General features: G+C 46.9%; 1 protein-coding gene across 1 annotated transcript; it reads left to right on the forward strand.

The window, feature by feature from the left end:
- The first annotated feature begins 1,257 nt into the window (after nucleotides 1-1,257).
- Nucleotides 1,258-15,967, forward strand: LOC147097723 (keratin, type I cytoskeletal 18-like). Its single transcript, XM_085971761.1, has 8 exons — nucleotides 1,258-1,918; nucleotides 4,363-4,445; nucleotides 5,312-5,468; nucleotides 6,583-6,744; nucleotides 7,347-7,472; nucleotides 10,699-10,919; nucleotides 12,898-12,959; nucleotides 15,583-15,967. Exons 1-8 carry the CDS (start codon nucleotides 1,466-1,468, stop codon nucleotides 15,618-15,620), a joined length of 1,302 nt encoding a protein of 433 aa, XP_085827887.1. The 5' UTR covers nucleotides 1,258-1,465; the 3' UTR covers nucleotides 15,621-15,967.
- Nucleotides 15,968-19,832: the final 3,865 nt, after the last annotated feature.

The following is a 19,832-nucleotide window of genomic DNA, read 5'->3' on the forward strand; positions in this document are numbered from 1 at the left end:
TCGGGGCGATGGGAGAGGGTCTGGCTGTGATTGGGGCGATGGGAGGGGGTCTGGCTGCGATTGGGGCAATGGGAGGGGGTCTGGCTGTGATCGGGGTGATGGGAGGGGGTCTGGTTGCGATTGGGGCGATGGGAGGGGGTCTGGCCATGATCGGGGTGATGGGAGGGGGTCTGGCCGCGATCGGGGCGATGGGAGGGGGTCTGGTTGCGATTGGGGCGATGGGAGGGGGTCTGGCCGTGATCGGGGTGATGGGAGGGGGTCTGGCCGCGATCGGGGCGATGGGAGGGGGTCTGGCCGCGATCGGGGTGATGGGAGGGGGTCTGGAGGTGGGGTGGGGGGGCTGGTGTGGGGTTGTCTGGCTGCGATCGGGGAGGGGGGGGAGAGCCAGTTTCCGCCAGGCGAGCCCAGTTAAAATCGGTCCTGTTATCTTGCAATTAGCATCAGCTCGAATTCCATCGGTGTACCCAGTGTTCTTTGTAGTGGAAGGGCTGATTACCGTCAGAAAAATCACGTCTTGCCATTGGGCTCATTAAAACCGGGGGTTCGTTATAATGAAATTAAAATCAGGGATGACCCCATAACTTTCCGGCACTTCAACAACAGGCCCTTTCACTAGTTGCTGGAACTGGCTGTTCCCTAATCCGCTCTGAAAGGGGACGGGACAGACTGGCCTTTTGGACACCGCCCCTAAATAACCACTGTCGGACGCACTTACAGCAGCCTCGCAGGTCCTGTCCCCCTGCCCAGGAAGAAAGACTTGCATTTCTATTGAGCCTTTCCCCAGCCACCGGACGCCCCAAAGCGCTTTACAGCCAAAGAAGTGCTTTTTTTGAAGTGTGGTCACTGTTGTGATGTAGGAAAGGCAGCAGCCAATTTGCGCACAGCAAGCTCCCACGATCAGCAACGTGACGATGACCCCGACAATCTGTTTTAGTGATGTTGTTTGAGGGATAAATATTGGCCCCAGGACACCGGGGAGAACAGGGGAGACGGGAATGTTATTTTGTTCAAACAAGGTGAAAATGTCCCGCCCTTTATCCTCCCCTGGCAAGATTTATAAAAAAAAAGATTTTTTTTAAAACTGTGGCTCCAGAAAAAGTTGCCTCTGTCAGCAGTCGCTAAGTAAACAGAAAACGGTGGGCTGGGAGGGATTGAACACTTTGGTGTAAGTCACCTTAATGGGCGGAGATCAGTGGGAACCAATGGCAGCCGAGGTGGGCAGGGGCCACTTGGAACTCTTGCCGAATAAATGCAGGTGCAAAGAGCAGGTGAATGGGATGCTCGTGGAGTCAGGGCGAGAGGTGTTCCCAGTTTAAGTACCGCTAGTCTTGCAGCCTGCTCTGTGAAGTTGCAGCCTAGGCTAAGCTAAGTCACGAGAAAGGTTTTTTTTGCAGGCCAGTGGCTAAGGGCTTTCTTGTTTTTTTTCCCCCTCAAGGTTTGGTATTGCCCCGGTTAAGTGAGCATCATGAGCCGTTCCTATACCAGCACCTCGTTGCAACAATATTCATCAGGGGGTCGCAGGTCTGCGGGCTCATTCAGAAAGAGTTATGGGGCCACAGGCTCGGGTCAGGGATACGTGTCCTCCAGCAGTTTGTCATCACTAGGCTTGGGGAATGGAGGTGGGGGCATGGGGTACGGTGGGGGCTCAGTTTTGTCTCTGGGCCAGGGTTCTATTGGAGGGCTCTCGGGGGGCTCCTCCTCGATGTCCATGTTCGGGTCCAGCGGCATCATCACCAACGAGAAGGAGACCATGATAAATCTGAACAACCGGCTGTCGGCTTACCTGCAGAAGGTGAAGGACCTGGAAAGTGCGAACACGCAGTTGGAACTGCAGCTGAAAGAGTTCCAGGTGGGAAAGGCCATATCGGGGATTGATTACGCTGCTTACGACGCAGTGATCAGACCGCTGAGAGACCAGGTGAGAGCATAGCCTCGTCACATTCTTAAAGTCCTAAATAACAACAGAAAACGCTGGAAAAACTCAGCAGGCCAGGCAACATCCGTGGAGAGAGAAACAGAGTCAATGTTTCAGGTCGAAGACCCTTCGTCAGGGCGTTGATTCTGTTTCTCTCTCCACGCGTGTTGCCTGGCCTGCTGAGTTTTTCCAGCGTTTTCTGTTTTGGATTTCCAGCATCTGCAGTATTTTGCTATCTTAAAGTCCTAATCGGCCCCTCCCATTCGGGGGGTGGATGGGGAGGTGGGGTGCAATTACTTGGGAACTGTCCATGCCTGTGCAATGTAGTTCCGATTCGCACTCTGTGTATAGTCGATACCTGCAGCATTTCTGCTTTGCCTTCAAATTAGGCTTCAGTGGAGAGTAAAGTCAGGCGGGGTGTAAAACTAGCGTTGCGCCCGATTGCGCCGGTTCCCCTGATGGGCGGGTTAAGTTAAAATTGCCCCCAGTGTGTCAGCTGTTGGCGACGTTAACCTGTATGTGTGTGTATGTGTAGACTGGTAGCTGCAGTATAACTAATGCCTTATAACTGATTTTGCTGTACAGGTAAAGGGGATGCAAGTACAGTACCTAACGCTGCTTTCATACCAACTCTCCTTTTTAAGCTTGGATTGCAGGTCTGCTAGTCAGGGTAAGGGACTCGGAGTCGTTAGTGTTAACACAGAAAGCTGTCTGACTGACCCTACTCTCCTGAAACCTGATCTGCAGGAGCGCCAGTGTAAAAGGAGCTTAAATCTGAGAGAGAGAGAGAGAGAGAGAGGCAGCGTTGTGAAGTTATTGGCTTGCAAGCCACTTTGTTTACCAATAGGAATGACTCAGATGGCGACTTGGAAACATTGCTAGTTTTTTTTTTAAATTGGAGCTTAAAACTGCTAAAACTCAAAGGTAATGTGTAATTTGGAGTTACTGTAATACTGCATAACCTTGCCACAACTAGTCTACCTTGATGCCTTTCGAAGAAGATGATATTACTCAAAAAGCAGGCTGGTTTTGCTTCCACTCCTAACTTAATTGACTCTCACAGGGGCACAATTCCACAAGTGCTGGTTGTCCTTTCATACCCGGGCCAAGGTGGCCATTCTTCGCCTGATATCGCAGCTGGGCTATTCAACTGAGCGGAGCATCGCTTCCAAGTGCTAGCGTGTCCTCGTCCTCGCAGGGGTAACTGGAAAGTGACCAGAAGCAGGGAAAGCTAGCTGCATCACCTCCACCCCAACCCAACCCAACCCACCCCACCCCAGGGACACAGAGGCTTAAAGTGGTGTCCCCCCTCTGATGCCCCCTAGCTGACCACACAGACCAAGGATAGAACCACAAACCTCACCAGTCCGTTCCCTACCAGACCGCGCAGTTGCTAAACTTGAGGGGTCGGAAGAGCCCAACAAAGAATACTGTTGTCAAAAAAAGTAACATCCAATCATCCCAGTTTAGTTACTTGACACTGACTCAAGCCTAATCCCCTGCGACAATGAATGAGAAAGATTTATCAAACAATTCTTGAAATTACAGAGATCGGTTTTCAAACCAGACTTTAATTGTTACAGCTCTGAATTGGGATTTGGAATTAATCTGCGCTCATAACTATTTTAGTTCAATTCCAAGTTTTAATAAAGTTCCTAATTTGTTATAGACTTTAGTTCATGATTTATTATCCCTCCAGTTTTGTGTGTGTGTGTGAGTGTGTGTGTGTGTGTGCGCGTGTGTGTGCGCGTGTGTATGTGTGTGTGTGAGTGTGTGAGTGTGTGTGTGCGTGTGTGTGTCATTCAGGCCAGCTCAGCATCACTGGGGTGGGGCACAGGTTGCAAAAAAAAAAGAAGGGGCGGTAAAAAAGCCTTCTGCACAATGGGTTAGTAGCTTCCTGTCCCATGGCTCGCAGCCCGGTGCGTCACTCATGGGGGGCGCAGGGCAGAGATGGGGGGCTACAGGGCAATTGTACCGCCCTTTTCACCGTGACTGCAGCTGGGAGTATGGGATTGCGAGCCTCAACCCTATGATTTGATCACTAGTCTGTGCGAAGTTGGCCGATCTCAGTCGGGCCAGTGGCGGGGGTGTTCTCGCTGCCTTCCTGCGCGAGGAATCAGTCCCGATTCCTGCTCCTCACCCAGTCAACTTTGGTGGACCGTGCACGAGTGGAAGTTGGGTGTGGATAAGACAGGACTTGGTGTGATGCAGTCTTACATTATCAAGAATGGGCGAGACAGTGCAGGCCCTAATACCCATAGTGCTGCCACCTCCCTTAAATATTACAAGTGCTGGATGGAACGTAGACGCAGATGTCTATCCTTGGCGCTCAAACCCAATGCACCTCAAGAACCACCCCCCAAGCGCCAATTAAGACAAGCATCTTACTCGTAAATCAGTAAAGTCTGCAGAGCATAGGAGTTTACTCTTTGTGCTATTGCCTACAGATTTTGTCAATTCACCTTGGAAATGCTCGCCTGGCTCTGGACCTTGACAATGCATCTCTGGCCGCTAAGGACTTCAAAAATAAGTACGTGTGCTATTTCTTAACTTGCCTAACGACGTTTCATTAGTACCTACTTTCTTAAAAAAAAATTCATTCTTGGGATGTGGGTGTCGCTGGCAAGTCTGACATTTATTGCCCATCCCTAATTGCCCTCGAAGGTGGTGGTGAGCCACCGCCTTGAACCGCTGCAGTCCGTGTGTCGAAGGTGCTCCCACACTGCTGTCAGGTAAGGGGGTTCCAGGATTCTGACCCAGTGACGGCTTTCATACTAAGTTGGAAGTGTATGAAAGGCAAATCACTGCGGGCCTGTCACTCCCCAGGCTGTACGTTCTCCTAGCGTCGATCCACAATGTGGGAGTGCCCGATCAAGAAACCAGCCCATCCAACTCCTCCAAGTCCCTACATTGCCAACAATCACTGTTAGAAAAAAAGTAATAGATTACAGGGGAGGAGTTGTAATAAAATTAACAACTGTCGATACCTTGATGACCATTTCTTTTTAAACATGCATGTGTGCCTTGGCATTTAATTAGTGACATAATAAAACTCACTACGCACTTGGTTTGAGTATAAAGCAAGGCTTTAATCAACTTGTTTCAGAACATGGAGGTCTAGTTGTACTTCACTCGTTCCTTGTCTTACAAAATGTCCCTGGCAAGCTAGGCCCACGCCCGAGTATTTATACTCCTTGGGCGGCGCCACCAGCTGGCCGTCCAGCGTTATTTCATGAGTAGTTTCTTGATAAATGATGAGATTTATAACAATTAGTACTGAGTTATATTTCCCCCCACAAATGTGTAGTTTTGTTATCTCGTGTATGGACCTGGCTAGCTGTTGCTATGATTCTTGCTCGGGTTAAACAAGTTTTTAAAAAAATATTTTCAAACTAGATTTGAAAATGAGTTTAACACCAGACAATCCGTGGAAGCTGACATTGGTGACCTCAAATACCTGAAAGAGGAGTATATACGTAATTACAAGGATTTGGAATCCGAGATAGCAGCTGCACAGGATGAGCTTGTTTATCTGAAAAAGAACCACGAGGAGGTAAGTTAGGGTTCATTTCTTGTCTGGCATTCCTTCAAGGTGTGGGGATCATGGTGTTGACAAGTGGTATGTTCTCCAGCTCGTCACCTAGTGACATCTTAAAGAAATAATCCCTGCCTCCCCCCCCCGCCCCCAGTCAATCACACCTGGAGACCGCACTGCAGATCGTGACCCCACTATTCCCGGCCACCTCCAACTCATTGACTTCTTTCTTTCGTATGTCAGTAGCAAAGCAAATCAAATGTCAATATCTAAGTCAGATATCCAGGCCAAAACTTCCGGTGTAACAGTGTGGAGATCTTGTATAAAAACAGAAAATGCTGGAAATACTCAGCAGGTCAGGCAGCATCTGTGGAGGGAGAAACAGAGTTAACGTTTCAGGTCGATGACCCTTCATCAGACGAAGGGTCATCGACCTGAAACATTAACTCTGTTTCTCTCTCCACAGATGCTGCCTGACCTGCTGAGTTTTCCTACATTTTCTGTTTTTATTTCAGAATTCCAGCATCTGCAGTATTTTGCTTTTGTATTGAAGATCTTGTCGGCTGCCTGCGAATTTCCTCTGAGGGCAGTGCTCAATGATGTGCTCCAGGGTCTGATTAGGAGCTCCACAGTCGCATGATGGGGATGCTTAAATCTTCCATCTATGCAGAAGGTGGTGGCATCTACCATGACCAATTCTGAGACGACTGACACAGTGGTGCATTTGGCTGTGCTTCATTTCAATTTGGTCTTGGGTGATCACCCAGTTTACCCCCAAGAACATAAGACTACAGGGATACTAATATATTGCACCCAATTGAAGAGAAGGATGCAAATTACAGATAACAGCTGCACTAATCTACCTCCTTTCCTCTTGATGTCCAAGGGTCATTCTTGGGGCCCAGGGTAATGGGTTGGAGTTGAAATATGGTCCATCATTGACCAAACACCAATGTCTATTGACCATGCTTAGCCCACGGAATAATGGTTCAGAGTTGAAAGGTGGAACAATCTCGACTTCAGTTAGATTTTGTTTTTATGCACTTGTAAAGGATTTCATCAGTATCAATGTGGCAAATATCTAGCAGAAAAGAAATGCATAATGGGTTTGTAATGTTCACTTTTGTTTTAGGAGCTGGCTATACTCAGGCAGCAGGTGACTGGTACGGTCAGTGTGGATGTTGCATCTAGCCCTGCTCCTGATTTGACCAAGGCACTGGCTCAAATCCGGGAAGAGTATGAAAACATATGCAGTAAGAATGAAGCAGAGACTGAAGCCTGGTACAAACAACAGGTGAGTTTCCTCTTTTCAGGTGGAAGCTTTTATTGTGTGCACCAGTTTACCTGTACGGTGCAGCAGATCAGCATAGTCCTCAGGCCAGAATGGGATAAGCCACAAATCCAATCTGAGTCAAGGTCAGAAGAGGCAGCTGCATCCTAACATGATGTCCAACGGCTTTTTTGAACTCTTTGCTTGAGCTGGGCAATCTTGCGAGTTAGATCAATTGTCAATTGTAACTTGAGGTTCAACAATATAACATTCCACAGAAAATAGGGATGAAATGGGAACTTTACTGCGCTCAGAATGTTTGAGGACTTCTAAACTTGTAACCTCTGCAGTGAAACCTGCATTATCCAGTTTAGGGGCTATTTTATGCTCTGGACCCATCCCCATTGGAACCTGAATTGAAACTACCCAAAGTCATTTCATACAGGCTCCTCATAGTCAATAGACAGAGAAGATGTTCATCAGTCTGGGGATGAATGTGAACCTAGGATCCAGAAATGAAAAGTCAGCGCCTCGTTATTCATGATCGCTCTTCACTTCTCCTGATGGCCGTGGATTTGTAGAGGCGGAGTAGTCATATTTAAACGCAACTTTCCTTCTGTTTCAAGATCGAAACCCAGACGGTTCAGACTGTTCAAGTCAACGAGGTAGCTGAGGCGGCGAAGCTCCAGGTTACAGAATTACGCAGGCAGTTTCAAACTCTTCAGGCCGAGTACGACTCCCTGTTCAGTGGGGTAAGTCCATGTGGAAAGTAAGGGTTAAGTACAGACCATTCGACCGACTGAATATCATCTCCCTAGTACATGAACCCGCCCATCCGAGCATCTAATTGTAACTTGAATGGGCCCTGTGCTCGCTGGCCTTCGTTGGACCCTGGTCCGGCAATGCCTCGCTTTTTAAAATTCTCATCTTTGTTTTCAAATCCTTCCATGGCCTCCCTATCCGTAACCCCCTACAACCCTCTGAGATCCTTCTGCCCCTCCAATTCTGGCCTCTAACACATTCCTTCTTCGCTCCACCATTGGCAGCCGTGCCTTCAGCTGCCTAAGCCCTAAATTCCCTCCTTAAACCTCTCCGCCTCTCTCTGCTCCTTTTTAAGATGCACTGAAAAACGACCTCTTTGACCAAGCTTTTGGTCACCTGCCCTAATATCTCCTTATGTGGCTCGGTGTCAAATTTTGTTTGATAATCGCTCCTGTGAAGCGCCGTGGGACGTTTTACTACATTAAAGGCGCTATATAAATGCAAGATATTGTTGTTTTTGTCTCAATTGCTTTGCCAGGTAGATTGTTCCAGATATTTCTCACTCTGAGTAAAGAAGTTTTTCCTGATTGATAAGAGTGTGAGGAGGTAGGCTAGGGACATTTCTTTATACAGACCATTTCTTTAGGCAGCCTGAATGCTTCACCACGGAGCCTGAGATTATTGCTCCTTTCACGGGAAAAGTGGATAAATATTTAAAGCAGATGCAATTCCAGGACTATGGAGAGAAAGCAGGGCCGTGGGATTAGTTTTGGATTGTTCTAGCAAAGAGCCGGCACAGACAGGATGGACTGAATGGCCACATCCGTCTGTTCTAAATTGTACTCTACAGTAATTTCGGTTTATACCCTCTGATTCTACACTGAAGTAATGTTCTGAGTTTATGGTATTTACATTGAATCATAGCAAGAAACTGCATAGAAACGTAGAAGATAGGAGCAGGAGTAGGCCATTCGGCCCCTCGAGCCTGCTCCGCCATTCAATGCGATCATGGCTGATCATCCAAATTCAGTACCCTGTCCCTGCTTTCTCCCCATATCCCTTGATCCCTTTAGCCTTAAGAAATATATCCAACTCCTTCTTGAATATATTTAATGAATTGGCCTCCACTGCCTTCTGTGGTAGAGAATTCCACAGGTTCACCACTCTCTGGGTGAAGAAATTCCTCCTCATCTCGGTCCTAAATGGCTTACCCCTAATCCATAGATCCCATTCGGCCCATCGTGCCTGTGCCGGCTCTTTGAACAAGCTCTCCAGTTAGAGTTAGTCCCACTGCCCCACCCGCTCTTTCCCCACAGCTCTGTGAATTTTTTCCCCTTCGGCTATTTATCCGATTTCCTTTTGAAAGTTACTATTGAATCTGCTTCCACCGCCCTTTCAGACAGCGCATTCCAGATCACAACAACTCGCTGTTAAATATTATTTAAATAATATTTTATACACATTGACGAGGTCTCCGAATTAAACGCCTTCTCTGACGGTTAAACTTAAGCTTTTCATTTCTGCATAGCCCGTGTCCTTTACATTTGTTACCTTTGTTTGTACCTTTCCGATCCAAAAAGAAAGTGCCTTTCACGACCACCAGACATCAAAAAGCGCTTTACAGCCAAAGAAGTACTTTTGAAGTGTAGTCACTGTTGTAATAATGTAGAATAATCCAGGTACTGTAAATCTTTTTGTAGTTAGTAGTGAAACTTTTATTTAAAAAAACCCCACAAAGCATAGAGATAAATTACACTTGGGATATATGCTCTGTTAATAAATATAAAAATACTTCTAACTTTAGCCAGTACAGTAAATTGATTTTCTCTAAATTGAAACGTATAAAATTCTGACAGGGCTAGACAGACTGGATGCAGGGAGGATGTTTCCCCTGGCTGGGGGGTGTCTAAAACGAGGGGTCACAGTCTCAGGATACAGGGTAGGTCATTTAGGACTGAGATGAGGAGAAATTTCTTCACTCAGAGGGTGGTGAACCCGTGGAATTCTCTACCACAGAAGGCTGTGGAGGCCAAGTCACTGAATATATTTAAGAAGGAGATAGATAGATTTCTAGACACAAAAGGCATCGAGGGGTATGGGGAGAGAGCAGGAATATGGTATTGAGATAGAGGATCAGCCATGATCATATTGAATGGCGGAGCAGGCTCGAAGGGCGGAATGGCCGACTCCTGCTCCTATTTTTCTATGATTCTATGTTTCTGTGTAAACACTTAACTGTTGCAAACAAAGTTTAACAAGGGGCATTTGTCTCCTTTTATAAACATTTGGCACACGCACAAAACGGGAAAGATGGGTGTAGTGAACGCCAAATCGAATGAAATAACAACAGATTATATTTTGGTTATCTGCCCGGTGTTAGTGGTTAACTCTTCATTACAAACCCCAACTGACAGCTTGCTCAAAGGCCACCCTTAGGAAGTTCACTGGCCAGTTGCCACACTGGAAGCCAGACACTTCCTCTCAGGACCCTGCATTCCTCTATCTTCTTTTGCCGGACAACGGGGTAAGGCAACGGCTTTACACACTAACCCCTGATGGCCTCCCACAATCAGATAGGCCATGAATGTGTTAGCCATGGCTCAGTTAGTAGCACGCTCGCCTTTGAGTCAGAAGATTGTGGGTTCATAGTCCCACTCCAGGCACTTGAGCACAAAAATCCAGCCTGACACTCCTAGTGCAGTGCTGAGGGAGTGCTGCACTGTCAGAGGTGCCGTCTTTTGGATGAGATGTAAAAAATCCCACGGCACTATTTCGAAGAAGAGCAGGGGGGAGTTCTCCCCGATGTCCTGGGGCCAATATTTATCCCTCAACCAACATAACAGAAACAGATGATCTGGGTCATTATCACATTGCTGTTTGTGTGAGCTTGCTGTGCGCAAATTGGCTGCTGCATTTCCCACATTACAACAGTGATTCCACTTCAAAAAAAAAAGTACTTCATTGGCTGTAAAGCGCATTGAGACATCCGGTGGTCATGAAAGGCGCGATTGAAATGCAAGTCTTTATGAATTGTGGTCCAGATGCAGATGCAGTATCAAGACTGTCATGGGGCTACAGGTGAAGGGGGACTGGACCATGATTTAGTTCCAAGGCTCACTGGTCTACATTAAGCTATGCTACTGGCAGATCCCTTGAGCATGATCGTTAGAACAAAATGATTTATCGTTCTCCTTCCCCCCCCCACCTAATTTGCAGAACTGTTCCTTGGAATCCAGCATTCAAGATATCAACGATTCATATAACCAGAAGCTTAATGGTCTGCAAGTCTCCATTTCCCAAATGGAGAGGGATATGATTAACATCAGGAATGAAGTCATACAGAAAGTTAAAGACTACGAACTGCTCCTCAACATCAAGATGCAACTTGAGAAGGAAATTGCCACCTATAGACAACTCATTGAAGAAACAAATTCCAGGTGTGTTGGCCGCATTGAAGTCCAAATCAAATAGTGGACTCACTAACCTACTTAAATATAGCTTTGCTGTTTCTTAAACGTCAAAGGTGCTACATATTTTCCCCTGACTGTTGTGTTGACTCATTATGGACCAATGGGTGACAGAATTGATCACCCATTCTGTCACTCAGCCTAAATCTCCATTCTTTATGGGTGACCCTACAATGAGCATTGTCAGGGTACAGGAAACTTTTTTTTTTATCCGGCACGGACGGGACTGACGTGGTGCCGGTTCATCAAAAATTCCGGATAACCGAACGCTATAGTAAAAGATAGGGAGAGCTGACAGCTCCGTATAAAGCAACAAACCTTGTTGCTTACTGTAGAACAATGGCCTCAAGTTTCAAGCGTCTCTGTAGCTTAGCAACAGCTGCAGCCACACCCTCGCACAGCACAGATGGAAGAAGGCAAATACAAATACAGGAAACTTTGTGATATCCGGCACCGACAGGACCGAGCTGTTGCCGATCTATCAAAACTGCCAGACAAACCAGCGCTAATGTTGAAGCATACGGAGATTTGCAGCTCTGTATCTGGCAACAAACACTGTTGCTAACAGCTTCTAAACAGTCGGCCGTACCTTGGAAGCGTCTCTGTAGCTTAGCAACAGCTTCAGAGAGACTTTGCAGAGCCTGACTGTTAGAAAAAAAAGCCACGAGAAGAAAAAAAACCTAACAAAATGGCTCCTGATTTCTGCCGGTGGATCGAGGTTTCCGGACATACAACCTCCGGATAAACCAAAGTTTCCTGTATGAAGTAAAACCTACTCCTGAATTTTGCCGGTTAACCGAGATTTCCGGTTATTTAGGTGCTGGTAAATCGAAAGTTTCCTGTAGTTGACCAAGCCTGATCCCGCCTCTCCCGATGTCATTACAGGTATATTTTCCAGACCAAAAATCACCAATCCGTAGTGTGAACCCTAGCTTCCCCCAAGCCAGCAGGACCAAAGCCCTAATTACTGGCGGCGCTGTGTTTCGCACGGAGATGGAACCACGGACCTTGCTGCTCTGTTTGGCTCAGCACCGCATTGGATGGTGCGTTTAGCCACGGAGCCATTAGAGGACCAGATTCCAGACCGCTAATAAATGTATTGAATGTGGTGAATCATCCACTTCCGATAGCTTCTGAATAACTGCTAGAAAGAAGTCCAATAGATGGCAATTCTTCATATCCTGTTAAAATTTTATACGTTTCAATGAGATCCCCTCATTATAGAAACATAGAAGATAGGAGCAGGAGTCGGCCATTCGGCCCCTCGAGCCTGTTTTGCCATTTAATGAGATCATGGCTAATCATCCAAATTCAGTACCCTGTCCCTGCTTTCTCCCCATATCCCTTGATCCCTTTAGCCTTAAGAAATATATCTAACTCCTTCTTGAATATATTTAATGAATTGGCCTCAACTGCCTTCTGTGGTAGAGAATTCCACAGGTTCACCACTCTCTGGGTGAAGAAATTACTCATCTCAGTCCTAAATGGCTTACCCCTTATCCTTAGACTGTGACCCCTGGTTCTGGACTCCCCCACCATCAGGAACATCCTTCCTGCATCTAGTCTGTCTAGTCCTGTTCTGTCCTATCTGAGGGTCTGGTTGTGGTACAAAACAGGCAACTAAGAGATTGCAAGCTCAGACCCTACTGTAGGTTGGATTGAATTCAATAAATCAGGACATTTGTGAGCCTAAAACCAGGGGAAAAAAATGACTGTTTAAGCGACTGGACTGCCATCAAAACACAATGGTTCACTAACGCCCTTCAGGAAAGGGAACACTGTCTGGCCTACGTGTGACTCCAGCCCCACATTACATGGCTGACTTTTAATGCTCTCAGACGGGCAATAAATACTGGCTCTCCAGTGTTGTCACCGTCCCAAGAACTGAGATATTTAATTTAAAAAACCCTCAACATCTTCTAATGCATCCTATTTCATTTCTTTTTAGTCAATTCTTTACAACTACAGGCGCCAAAGAAACTTCAGGATTAGTTTCAACTACAAAAGTTGGTGAGTAGTCTGTGTAAACTAGTATCCGTAAAGCTGTGACGTGACTCCGCATGGAAACCCTAGTTTAGGGGTTTGGAAAATTCTACACTCGCAGCGGTTTTCTGTTTGCATTGGGACCAATGTGCTGTTTTTGAGATTTAACGAGGAGCACAAATCTACGCCACCTCTATCAACCCTTTAAATACATTTTCTGCCCACTTTCTAAGTGTAGATAACGTAGGTGTCGACTTTATTTTTCTCCTCTCCCCATTGGTGCTGGAAAACATCTCCCTGAAATCGCCCCCATAATTCACATAACATCTTCTGCGCTTGCCTAGTTGCCCCCTTGATCCGGGTTCACTTCACTTGGTGCAGTGGCAATGGTCAGATGAGCTGATTTCCAAGCCCTCCTGGTGGTCCCAGTCCCGGGGACCGCTTCCTGAGCACCAGGGTACGGCCTGTACTCTCAGCTGTACCAACCTGCCTCATTGCTTTAGTTCCTGAGGGCTGTGGCCAATCTTTGAAGCAGTACCAGAGTCGGGGCGCAAGTGTGGACCTTAGTGTGAGACGCACACAAGAAACTGCCCCCCAACTGACTTACTGCAATGGTACGAACATGGACTAGTATCATTATAAAGTTATAGCTGGCCTGTTGGATAATATTATTCATCTTCTGGCTTTGGATGCCCGCCAATGTCGGGTCTCCTTTCTTCCTCAGCTGCTGTAGTCATGGAAAGGAGCTGTGTCCATGCTGGGCTGCCTCCGTTCATTGCAACGGGAGCTTGTACCTCTCAATGTTCGATACCAGCTTGGCACGGCAGGCAGCAGTGCCCAGCTGGCAGTGACTTTTTACAGAGGCAGGTAGCTCCCAGTGCCAGCCCCAGTCAGTGAATAGAACCGCTCTGTTCTCCTTAGCGCAGAGAAGGTAAAGGGGAGGTTTACTAGAGGCGCTCAAAATTATCCGGGGCTTTGAGGTTGGCAGGTTAAGAGGCTATTAAAAAGCATGTGGGGTCCTTGGTTTTATAAATAGAGGTCTGTAGAGTACAAAAGCAAGGGAGTTATGCTAAATAAATCACTGGTTCGGCCTCAGCTGAGATATTGTGTCCAATTCTGGGCACCGCACTTTAGGAAGGATGTCAAACCCTTGGAGAGGGTGCAGAAGAGATTTACTAGAATGGTACTAGGGGTGAGGGATCTCAGTTATGTGGAGAGACTGGAGAAGTTGGGGTTGTTCTCCTTAGAGCAGAGAAGGTTAAGGAGAGATTTAATAGAGGCGTTCTGAATCATGAATTGTTTTAATAGAGTAAGTAAGGAGAAACTGTTTCCACTGGCAGGAAGGTCGGTGACCAGGGGGGACACAGATTTAAGATAATTGCCAAAAGATCCAGAGGGGAGATGAGGAGAATTTTTTTATGCAGCGAGTTGTTGTGATCAGGAACGCGCTGCCTGAGAGGGCGGTGGAAGCAGATTCAATAGTGACTTTCAAAAGGGAATCGGGTGAACATTTGAGGGGGTAGATTTGCAGGGCTATGGGGAAAGAGCAGGGGGTAGTGGGACTAATGGGACAGCTCTTTCAAAGAGCCGGCACAGGCACGATGGGCCGAGTGGCCTCCTTCTGTGCGGTAAGATTCTCTGTTCTGGTATGCAGGCAGCTCTTCCATGTAATTAAGATGATTGCAGTAATAGGGACCTGCTGACTCGAAGGCCAGAAAATTACCAATATTACCAATATTTTATAACCAATAATAGATATTTGGCCATAGATATGAGATTAAGTGTAAGAGACTTAGATTAGCGGGCAGGAGAAACTTGCCTAGGCTGTAGAATTCACTTCCAGGGTTAGTGGTTGTGGCACAAACCATGTCAACATTCAAGATTAGTTTGGACAGGTGTATGAAGGAAAAGGGTTGGAGGGATATGGGAACAGGGCGGGTAAATGTGATTCGGACTATTTGCTCACATGGATGCTAAATGGCGACACAGACTGGTTGGGTCGAATGGCCTGTTTCCGCGTTGTACGGTCTATGCATGCAATCAAGATTGCAACGGGTAAGAGGTGAAGCGGAATTAGCCGCCAATGGTCCATGGCCTTCTGATCTCCACTAAAGTATTGTTTCTCAAGTTAGGGGAGTGTCTTCCCATGATGGCCCGAGATATTCCTTCTCTTTTTTAGTTCCAAGCTTGTAAGCCAGTCATCAATCCTGACTGTGAGGAGTGATCATAGAAACATAGAAGATAGGAGCAGGAGTCGGCCATTCGGCCCCTCGAGCCTGTTCCGCCATTTAATGAGATCATGGCTGATCATCCAAATTCAGTACCCTGTCCCTGCCTTCTCCCCATATCCCTTGATCCCTTTAGCCTTAAGAAATATATCTAACTCCTTCTTGAATATATTTAATGAATTGGCCTCAACTGCCCTGTGTGGTAGAGAATTCCACAGGTTCACCACTCTCTGGGTGAAGAAATTCCTCCTCATCTCAGTCCTAAATGGCTTACCCCTTATCTTTAGACTGTGACCCCTGGTGTTGGACTCCCCGACCATCGGGAACATCCTTCCTGCATCTAGTCTGTCTAGTCCTGTTAGAATTTTATAAGTTTCAATGCGATCAGTTGGTCGTAATTAATTTCCGTTTTATTTTTCCAGAAACTCGGACTTTGACAGAGTCATCCCTCCGCATGTAGCGTGCATCTGGATGGCCCGAGTAGCTGACCTCGCTTGCATCTGGACAACAGACTGCGCTGTTGACCCTTTTACGGAGCTTCTCTAAGCGTCACGCGGACTACACGTCACTCGCTGACTTGCTCTGACATGTAACGACTGGGATTTCCCTTGTGCTTTGGTTGGGCATCTTGCTTCCTTTCTGCTGACGAAGGGTCTTCGACCTGAAACGTTGACTCTGTTTCTCTCTCCACGGATGTTGCCGGGCCTGCTGAGTTTTTCCAGCGTTTTCTGTTGTTATTTTGCTTCCTTTTTTGTTGAAGTTCTATCTGTGACTGTTATGGGTGATTGCATGATGGAGAGGTCGGGGGTGGGGCGGGGGGGGCGGAATTAATAAAGCATTTAACTGCATTTGATGGTGTGTGCGTATTTATTTCACCACAGCAACAACTTGCATTTATATAGCGCCTTTAACATAGTAAAAGGTCTCACGGCCCTTTGCAAGAACGTCATCAAATAAAATTTGACATCGAGCCGCATAAGGAAATGTTAGGACAGGTGACCCATAGCTTGGTCACTGAGATAGGTTTTAAGGAGCATATTCCAGGAGGAGGGAGAGGTTTAGGCAGGGAATTCCTTAGGGCCCAGGCTGCTGAACGCACGGCCGCCAATGGTGGAGCGATTTACAATCAGGGATGCGCAAGAGGCCAGAATTGGAGGAGCGCGAAGATCTCGGAGGGTTGTAGGGCTGGAGGTGGTTATAGTGATAGGAAGGGGCGAGGCCATGGAGGGATTTGAAAACGAGGATGAATCAACATGAGTTTCCCCCCCCCCCCCCCCCCCCACTACAATATCTTAAACTTGGATCCCTCCTCTTTTTCATCTGATTCAATGCTAGGGCAACCGGCCCATGCACCTTTCAACTGGGCAGTTCATTCGCTGTGGGTTCACAGAAATACATAGAAGTTACAACTCGGTAACAGGCCATTCGGCCCAACCAGTCTGTGTCGGCCTTTACCCCCCATCTGAGAAAATAGTCCGAATAATTTTTCCCCACTCTGTTCCCATATCCATCCCTTCAACTCCTTTTCCTTCATCGACCTGTCCAGACTAATCTTGAATGTTGACAGTTTCTGCGTCAACCCTGGAAGTGAATCCCACAGCCTCATAACTCTCTGTGTAAAGAAGTCTCACCTGCCCTCTGTCTAAATTTCTTACACTTAAATCTTTTATCTATGGGTCCTCCTTCTAGTGGAAGCAATCTTCTATATACGCTGTCCCACCCACCCGTTTCTAATCTTAAATATTTCTATCATATCGCCACATAATTTGCGTTCTAATTGAAAAAGCTCCCTGGAAATGGGATCCCAACTTCTAACATAGTTGTATATTTCTTTTTAATCTGACTCCTTTTGTTTCATGTCTGTGTCTCCTGATGAGGCGGCACTATGAGAAGAAATGTTTCAGGTGAATTTTCATCCTCAGCGAAACAAATGCCTGAAGGTTGGGGGGGTTGGTAGGAGGAGACACTCCCTTCATAACGTAAACCATAATACCACCGTCAATATTCCTTCTGTGTTCGGTTTTGGTCTTGGCAATAAGTCACCCTACTTCGTACACCCACATAACAGTCACTGCACTTTAAAATAATTAAGTATATGCGAGGCACTTTGAAATGTTTCTGATGGGTGTTATAAGGCATCAATTAAATACAGGCCTCTCGATTCGGAGTAAGAGAATGTAGGCAACCTTCTCCAGCCCTCTGCCACGTTGTTCATGAATCTGGGACTAGGTGGCACTAGAGAGTAGCCTGGGGTAATTGCTGCCATTTTTTCTCTCTCGTGAAAACGATGAAAGTGGCCACAAAGCTATCGATGAGGATAAATCCCTGCCCATAGATACCATGGCATAAAATGCTGAAGTGCCTCCTGGTCCATTAGCAACCCTCAGGGTTACTGTAGCTGTTGCGATTCACCCTGCGAAATGGTGCAATTAAAAATGAAACTCCAACCAAACCCTGGGGGGGTGATTTTCTCAATGGAGAGTTTTTGGAGACGGGACTCCCACTTGCCGGGTTTCAGTCCCGCCTCCATCAGCTTCTGGCCAACCAGCGGGATTTTCCCCTGATGCTTGTGCACCAGTCGCTGAAGGTAAGCATGCAGGTGCAGCAGGCGGTTAAGAAGGCAAATGGTATGTTGGCCTTCGTAGCGAGAGAATTCGAGTACAGGAGCAAGGATGTCTTGCTGCAGTTGTACAGGGCCTTGGTGAGACCACACCTTGAGTGTTGTGTGCAGTTTTGGTCGCCTTATCTGAGGAAGGATGTTCGTGCCATGGAGGGAGTGCAGCGAAGATTCACCAGGCTGATAACTGGGATGGCAGGAATGACGTATGAAGAGAGATTGGGTCAATTAGGCTTATACTCGCTGGAGTTTAGAAGAATGAAAGGGGATCTCATTGAAACTTATAAAATTCCAACAGGACTAGACAGCCTAGATGCAGGAAGGATGTTCCCGATGGCGGGGGAGTCCAGAACCAGGGGTCACAGTCTAAGGATAAGGGGTAAGCCATTTAGGACAGAGATGAGGAGGAATTTCTTCACCCAGAGAGTGGTGAACCTGTGGAATTCTCTACCACAGAAGGCAGTTGAGGCCAATTCATTAAATATATTCAAGAAGGAGTTAGATATATTTCTTGAGGCTAAAGGGATCAAGGGATATGGGGAGAAAGCAGGGACAGGGTACTGAGTTTGGATGATCAGCCATGATCTCATTAAATGGCGGAGCAGGCTCGAGGGGCCGAATGGCCTACTCCTGCTCCTATCTTCTATGTTTCTGATTGATCTTGTTAAGCCTGCCCAGCAGGCTCAGCAGGCCAATTAGGGGGAAGTCAGTGACAGAGCTCGTCAACATCTGATGTGTCATCTGTCAAGAATTTTTGAAAGAAGAAATATCATCGTTTGACAGATCTGTGAAGCTGTCAAACACTGACATTCTGTGTAGTTTGATGAGGTCTTGCATACAAGACCTCATCAACCTTCTTCCTTTTACGAGAATGCAACGGACATCTCTCATCTACAACACAGAGCTGCGAGACTCTCCGTATAGAAACCAATTGAAGCCTGCAGGAAAAAACAAAGGTAAGTACACTTTCAAAAACACTTAGGACTTACTTCAGATACTCACCTCTACACTCTTGCACCCATCACTTACCTTCACACCACACTTTTGCACCCCGACCCCCGCAGACCCAGTACTCACCTCGGTGACCCTGGCGGGTTTTGGAGCCTTCGGGAAGCCCACACTTGTGAGGGCAAAAAGGGGATAATCCTATTTTCTGCCTGTTAACTACATGTTAATGGGCTTTAATCCCTTCCCGCCTCCAAGGAGACGGGACCTGGCGCGGGACGGCTACCCGCCTCCTGGGAAGATGGCATGGAGATGGGTTGGGCACCCGCCCACAGATCCTGCCATTTTCCCGGCAGTCCCGCCTCCTCAGGGCTGAGAAAATCGCCCTCCCCCCACCATGGTATCAGACCCTGTTAGCCACTTTTTGTTTTATTCCAGCTGGGATCACCCAAGGTTGTCCTGGAGTCTGCGGGCATTGAAGATTAATCTTCAGGACACCGCAGTGAGCAACCCAGGAGGAAAATCATAAGGGCTTTAAAACAACTGTGTTTTCTTTTTGTTTGAATGCTTTATTAGTTTCTTGGCTGTAAAATATATTGGTGGCGGGGGGGACAAAAAAGGCTGTTTGACTGGGCGAGGTGGTGCAAGGCGGAAGATCATGGGATAAAACCTCCAGATATACATCCAACCAAAGTTGGCAACACTAATTCTAGCATGACGATCCTTGACTCCCTCCATCTTAAGCGCTCTTCCAAATCCTTTGGATTTACACTGTGCAGACAGATGCTCAACTAATTCAGATTAAATGGCTCTGTACATGAATATTTCAAATGGTTGACTCCTCTGTTAAAATAGTGGGCACAGGAATTGCAGACCAGCGTGTTCAATCTATGCACACTCATTTTTGCAGCGTGTAAGTATAAGGCGAGAGGAGGAACTTCCTTTCAAAGTCCTGACTGGTATAGGCGCAGTCAACAGGACAGTAAGACAAACTCCACACCCTCCCTGAATATAAGCTGCACCTGTCATAAATCTCATCATCGAGAAACTACCTATGAAATAACACTGGACGGCCAGCTGGTGGTGCCGTCCAAGGAGTATAAATACTCG

The sequence above is a fragment of the Somniosus microcephalus genome, chromosome 31 (genome assembly GCF_052327205.1).
Source record: "Somniosus microcephalus isolate GS21.2 chromosome 31, FLI_Smic_1.0, whole genome shotgun sequence".
NCBI lineage: Eukaryota > Metazoa > Chordata > Chondrichthyes > Squaliformes > Somniosidae > Somniosus > Somniosus microcephalus.

Coding starts and splice junctions, on each gene's coding strand:
- LOC147097723 (XM_085971761.1), top strand. CDS start 1,466: ATGAGCCGTTCCTATACCAGCACCTCGTTGCAACAATATTCATCAGGG. Junction 5,469..6,582: donor TGAAAAAGAACCACGAGGAG/GTAAGTTAGGGT, acceptor CTTTTGTTTTAG/GAGCTGGCTATACTCAGGCA. Junction 12,960..15,582: donor AGTTTCAACTACAAAAGTTG/GTGAGTAGTCTG, acceptor TTATTTTTCCAG/AAACTCGGACTTTGACAGAG.